Source organism: Bidens hawaiensis, unplaced genomic scaffold (genome assembly GCF_021521415.1).
Source record: "Bidens hawaiensis isolate Kalapana, Puna unplaced genomic scaffold, B.hawaiensis_p1.1 tig00020534_1, whole genome shotgun sequence".
Classification (NCBI taxonomy): Eukaryota; Viridiplantae; Streptophyta; class Magnoliopsida; order Asterales; family Asteraceae; genus Bidens; species Bidens hawaiensis.
In genome coordinates this window covers 384,379-390,624 of record NW_027493143.1, presented here as the reverse complement: position 1 = coordinate 390,624, position 6,246 = coordinate 384,379, and the positions used below count along the sequence as shown (strand labels likewise).

The following is a 6,246-nucleotide window of genomic DNA, read 5'->3' as shown; positions in this document are numbered from 1 at the left end:
ATTTGATGGGAAACTAATAAAAGCCATAAGAACTAAATGCACGTTAAAATTATGAAAGTGGGTGTTTGTGGTCCTTTAAGAACAAAGAACTAGAATCACAAATTCGGGAAGTTTAGAGATTTGATATGGATAAAGGTCTAGATACGAAACCCTTAGTGTTTATAGCCAAGAACATAAAAGTCGCAAAATGCAAGCAAATACATTTAGAATGTGGCGAAATGATATATGAGAATAGCCGTATGACAAAAAGATATGCTCATATGCAAGTACGCATGCATATGTATGTTTGGATTCGTGTTCTTTTGTTATCAAAAATCTAGAAAACGCACTCATCATTTAGCTGTTAAACGTAAGCAATATTTGCTTGGTGTTCAAGGATGGTACGATGCAATCTCGGGGGGGGGGGGGGGGGGGTAGGAGGAGATCAAGATTCAAACAAAAATTTGGTTTATCTTTTAAGAGTGTTTGAATTTATCTTTAATTGTTTTTATTTAGTTTAGTTGAATTTTAAGTCCTAGTTGAGTTTGGTTATGATTGCTATGCACGGGTCTATATAAACCCATTAGTTTGTTTCTATACATATTGTATCTTCGTTTCCTTTTTCGCAAGTTGATTAATAAAAAAATCTCTTCAAGCAAACCGTGACTCGGTGGGCTTGTGTTTCGTTGTTCTTGATACCCACTTCCAAGTTCAACATTAACAACCTTGAATATGTCACATTTTAATCAAGCAATTCCTCGCTATAACTCATGAAACAAATAACTTAATGTGTGGATTTCGATGTAGCACTGGTCCTTGCATTCGTACCCCATTCCTTGGCTTCTGCCACTTCGCGTTCTCGATGTTCACTAGCACATGCTTTGTTCTGCTTATTTCTACAAGAGAAAGATTGGGATGGCGAAGGTTCGGTTGGTGAATCAATTAATTCTATCGTGTCGGCCCCATCTCCAAAGAAAGTAAGAGCCGTGACAACGTCGCTGATGAATGGTCGAACTGATGCGTCCTCGTTTAGACACATAGCTGCGACCGCTATTGCTTGGCTCAAACCTTTTTCCGGACAGTCTCCTTTTAATAGTGGATCAGCTAGTTCAATGAACCTTTGTGGGTTCTTGAAAATTGGGGTTGCCTGTTCAACAAAAAGTATGTAACATCAAATAGAGCTATAAAGCAAATTAAAATATAGTTGGCCTAATTAGTTATTAGGCCCACTAAATGGGTCAGGTGAAAACATTAACCAAGTGATGAATTGATAATTACCCAGTTAACTAGATTTTGGTCTTTATTTTTCTTTGTTGTATCGATGGCTCTCTGTCCGGTGATGAGCTCCAAAAATACAACTCCAAAGCTATAAACATCAGATTTGACTGTTAATTGTCCAGTTCTTTGATACTCGGGTGCACAATATCCGTACGTGCCCATTACTCTTGTAGACACGTGTGATTTGTCCCCGACGGGGCCAAGCTTAGCTAGCCCAAAATCCGAGAGTTTGACATTATAATCTTGATCGAGCAAGATATTGGAAGATTTCAAGTCACGGTAAATAACGGGTGGGTTAGCCTTATCGTGCAAATATTCTAGACCTTTTGCGGCATCTAATGCAATTTTCATTCTTGTGAGCCAAGGTAGCGGCGCTCTCCCTTGTGGAAGATCTGTAAATTAAAACCAAAACCAAACCATTGAAAAATGAAGCAGAAAGATGATGCAAGTCTTTAATTAATAGAGTGGAAATAAATGTTACCGAGTAGATGGTCTTCTAGTGAGCCTGCGGACATGTACTCGTATACAAGAAGTCTTTGATCACCGTCTGCGCAATACCCTATTAAACTCACCAGATTCGGATGATGAAGAAGGCTCAACATCAAAACTTCGACTAGGAATTCGCGGTTTCCTTGCAACCCATTTCGATCTAGTTGCTTCACAGCCACCAACTGAAAGAAAAATAATTTAATTTTATCTCATAATTAACATCCACTGAAACACATTAACATATTGTAAGACATTCAAACTGTTTTGCTTTGTTTTGTTGAACTTTTGATGTAACATGTTACCAATAAAATATAATCCATTTAACTTATTTCCCGTATGTGTTGAAAGTTGAAATGGCCCTTTTTTATGGTGTTACCAAATTCTATCATTATTGACAAGAACTCATTTTCACTTGAGGTGAAAATTGTGTCGAGTTAAGCCATTTTACCCGCCCACACGTTTAGTTAAACATGTTAACACGACATGTTTTTAAAATAGGGTGGACATAACACAAAAATTGATTATTTACGTGTCGTGTAAGAATCTATCTTTGCTAACTATAACTTTGCATATTCACCTGTCCGGTTTTAGGAAGTTTTCCCTTGTAAACTCTCCCGAATCCACCTTCGCCAATGAGTGAATCTTGTCGGAAGTTCCTTGTAACCGCGGCCAGTTCCCGGAAAGTGAAAGTTTGGGCTGCAATATTGCTGCCGTTGGCTGTTTTGGTGGCAGCTGGATTATTGCCGGCTTCTTTGCTTGTCCTCTTTGGGGAAGCAGTTTTGTTATTTTTCAACTCTGCCGGAATCCTTTGTTGATTCTCTACACAAATAATTAAACACAAGAATTCTATAAATGCATTTTATTTTCATAATATTTTAATTTTGAATGTATTATTATTATTTTTTAACGACTAACGATTAAAGTCCGGCTACCCGGGGTATCCCAATGTAGACCATTAGTAATGATATGTTAATTCCTGGTGAATGTATGAATATAATTTGGACAACAATTTCAGTACCTAGTTCATCTTAGCTAAGTTATAGTATTATTCATTTGAGAGTACATTGTTTTTCAAACATTATACTATAGTGTTATTTACGTGTTACAAACGTTAATTAAGACATTTTGTATGGTGTTGCAAAACATAACTTAGACACATTTGATGGTATAAATCATTTTGGCATCAGATGATCATATAATGAGAATAATGGAACATATTTTTTTGTATATGAATAACTAATGAAAGCTATTGATACAAAAAATAATGCTTACCCATACGTGGTTCACGAGGAGGTGAGCGCGACACAATTGGGCTTCTTGCCCTTCGACTTGCATCTCTCCTTGATCTTCTCTTTTCTTTCGATGAAAAGCACGGAAAACAACTCATGTTTTGGTCAAGTTAGATGTTTGAAGATTTTAAAAAAATGCATTATGGCATCAAGATTTCTGATAAGGACCCTTTGGGCTGGTAGACTCCAAGAAACATTCAGATTAGAGAGATAGAGCGAACAAACAAAACTTTAACACCAAATTGTTGACGAGCATACGATCAAACCATAGATTTTCAAAATTTGTTTAGCATGAGACATGGATAACCAAATCTTTCAATTAGAGAAAGAAATGGGATAAAGAAAGATGGAGAAGAGAGAAGATCCCAAAGAATTTGGAGAGAAATCAAAGGAGACTTTGAAGGGGAAGAAGGAAACGTGGGAACCATTTGGCATGTATTTTTGCTCATTTTTATACACATTTTAAGTCAATGAGGAGAAAAAAACAAAGATGTTCATCTGTTTGGTTTTTGGGTTATTTGGTTCGGTTTAAAAACGAAAATCAAAAACCGAATATGTAATTCGACTCGGTTTGATTTTTGGTTTAATTAGTTTGTAGCTAAATAATTAACTAATAATCAATTATATAGACAAAAAATCTAACATTTCTTGGTGGCATTATCTTTAAATTTAAGGAGAAGTTATGGGATGGAATTTTGGATTCCATTTGACAAAATTTTGGTAGTAAAATGATGAGTTGGATAGCCGGCTAAAACATGTATTTTACAATACAAGTTAGGTGCATCAAGAAATACTTTCTTTTTATTTATAAAATATTTTCATAAATATTTTTTGATTTGTAAATGCTACATGTATACTAAAACAGTAGAACTCGAACCAAATGGAGGCATACTTGAAGTTTTGTTTTTTCTTGGTCAAATATGCAGGTCCGGTTTTAGCATTTGAGCTCAGTTTCTTTAATGCGTAACTGCAGCATTAGATTTTCTAAAGTTCAGTCAAATGGTAGACTAGAAAGTATTAAACATTTAATCTTATAAGTATCTAAGATTTTACGAGAAAAGAAAACGTAAAAAAAATCTAGGGTGAAGGGAGTGCCATCAAGATTTCCCACTCGCGGCACTCGGCTTGAAGGTTTTGGGCAGTACTAATGGTGGGGATGGTGTTAGATTTCTGTACATGAAAATTTATTTTTTTATTACAATTATACGAATTAAAAAATATTTTTTTATATTCCCCTCTTTGTTTTGTTCAGCCAATTTCAAACCGCAATCCATAAACCGAATCACAAAACCCTTAACCCAGCTAAACCAATCAATTTAGCTCAATTTAACATTATATATAATATTAAAACTGGTGGTCGGTATGAACAGTGTCCCGTTAACTTCATCCACGCCACATGCATTTGAGTTCAGCACCTCCTCGGCCCTTCTCCAGGTATTTTTTTTTGCATTTTCTTTTTAGTTTATTTCTCCATTTATTTTTTTATTATTATTTTTTTTTGCATTTTCTTTTTGATTTGTTTATTTATTTTTTAGACAAGCTTTTGTTTTCATATCATTTTTTTATGTACCATGTGTTTAATTTCTTTTTTCTTTTTCTAATTTCATTTTGTTAGTTAAATACATTTTATATATCGTTGCGGTGCTTGCTTATTTTTTCCATGTTTTGGTACAAAATTATTTCAACACTTTTGTCTATTTATTATATTTTATTTGAAACAGAGCAACAGGAATTGAATTCTTGATTCCCTTCAACGAAATTTGGTAGCAAAGGATTAGTTGGATAGTCGACTAAAACACCTGTTTACAAGTTAGCTGGTATATTAAATTCAAGAGATATTAAATTGATTTGCAATTCATTTACAATATATCTAATATAAATTAATGGATATAATATCCTACTAGTTTTCTGAGTAAACATGATTGCCATGTCGTTAGATTTTGCCAACTAGGATGCAGTATTTGTGCCAAGAACGCTACAACCAACGCGTTAGCAAAAATACAATGACAAAATAAGGTTAAGTGTGTAAATTTGATCAGACCCAATAAATAAATTGGGTAGCATACAAATCACACAAAGTGTTGCATGCGCCGTGTCAATCTATAGAGTCAATTTATAAACTCTTTTAGATGAATATATATAACCGAAAATGAAAACCGTTTTACTAAGAATAACCCATTTACTAATAAACTTCACTTCACTTTAACAGAATCTAATGCAAGAATTCATATTATACTAATATGATACTTCTAATAGACTTCATATATTGCAATCTCTTCAAATATGAGTTGATATATTTAGATTGGGTGATAGTTAAAAATCGAAAAATAGTGAACTTTATATTGTTGGAAAATATTTGTGAAAAAAAAAAATATATGTTTAAACTTTGAATTATTTTATTCAAGGTTATTAGTCAAAGCCTTATAACAAGCTGTCAATACGAAAACATAATTAATAATTATCATCACATATATAAAAAACACATATATGAGAAAAGGATAATGTGATAACTAGTATAGTTAAATGCAATAATTAAAAGATAATACACATAATATTCAAGAGAATTTAGGTAGTGGTGAAGTTCAGACGAAAATGTGGGGATGGTGGTGTGGGGGGGGGGGGGGGGGGGGGGTAATTTAAGTGAAGCCTGGGCTAGAATTCTGGTTTATTTAAACTCAACTGGATTAAAGCTTCTCACGAGCCGAAGTTACGTATCTCACGAGCAACTCAGCTCATTTACATTCTATTTTTCATGCTAGTTTGTTGGTTAATCATTGAATTTAAATATATTAAAATAAATCAATGGTTAATGGACAATTACTACCCAAAGTGAGAAAAGAATTAAGATAGCGTTTGGTATGCAAAAATGACAGACGAAATAGAATAAACCTTTGTAAAGGTGGTGGCAGGACAATGGAATAGTAGTGATCTATTTCATTTCATTGTTCATTCCATTCCCTTTCAATTTCATACCAAACAGATCCTAAGGATTTAGGTTAATCTACAATAAATCAACTATAAACTGAAGTCTTTGACGACACTCGCAATCTAAATATCTAATATCGTATCAAATTTTGGATTGTTAAATGAAATGGGCATGGGCCTGGAATTTATGACAAAGTTGTAGTGTAGGACTAGTCTGACAGGAAATGCATTTAACAAGAACTCAATTGATGGCCCATTCCGAAGGAGCATATTTTTGCTCAGGTTT

At 34.0% G+C, this 6,246-nt stretch overlaps 1 protein-coding gene across 1 annotated transcript; it reads right to left on the bottom strand.

Annotated features, from left to right (window-relative positions):
• Nucleotides 1-763: 763 nt before the first annotated feature.
• LOC143561100 (putative serine/threonine-protein kinase PBL26) lies at nt 764-3,239 on the bottom strand. Its single transcript, XM_077049244.1, has 5 exons — nt 3,019-3,239; nt 2,324-2,565; nt 1,739-1,928; nt 1,258-1,649; nt 764-1,126 (listed from the first exon to the last, which is right to left on the bottom strand). The coding sequence occupies exons 1-5, from the start codon at nt 3,131-3,133 to the stop codon at nt 764-766; spliced, it is 1,302 nt and encodes a 433-aa protein (XP_076905359.1). The 5' UTR covers nt 3,134-3,239.
• Nucleotides 3,240-6,246: the final 3,007 nt, after the last annotated feature.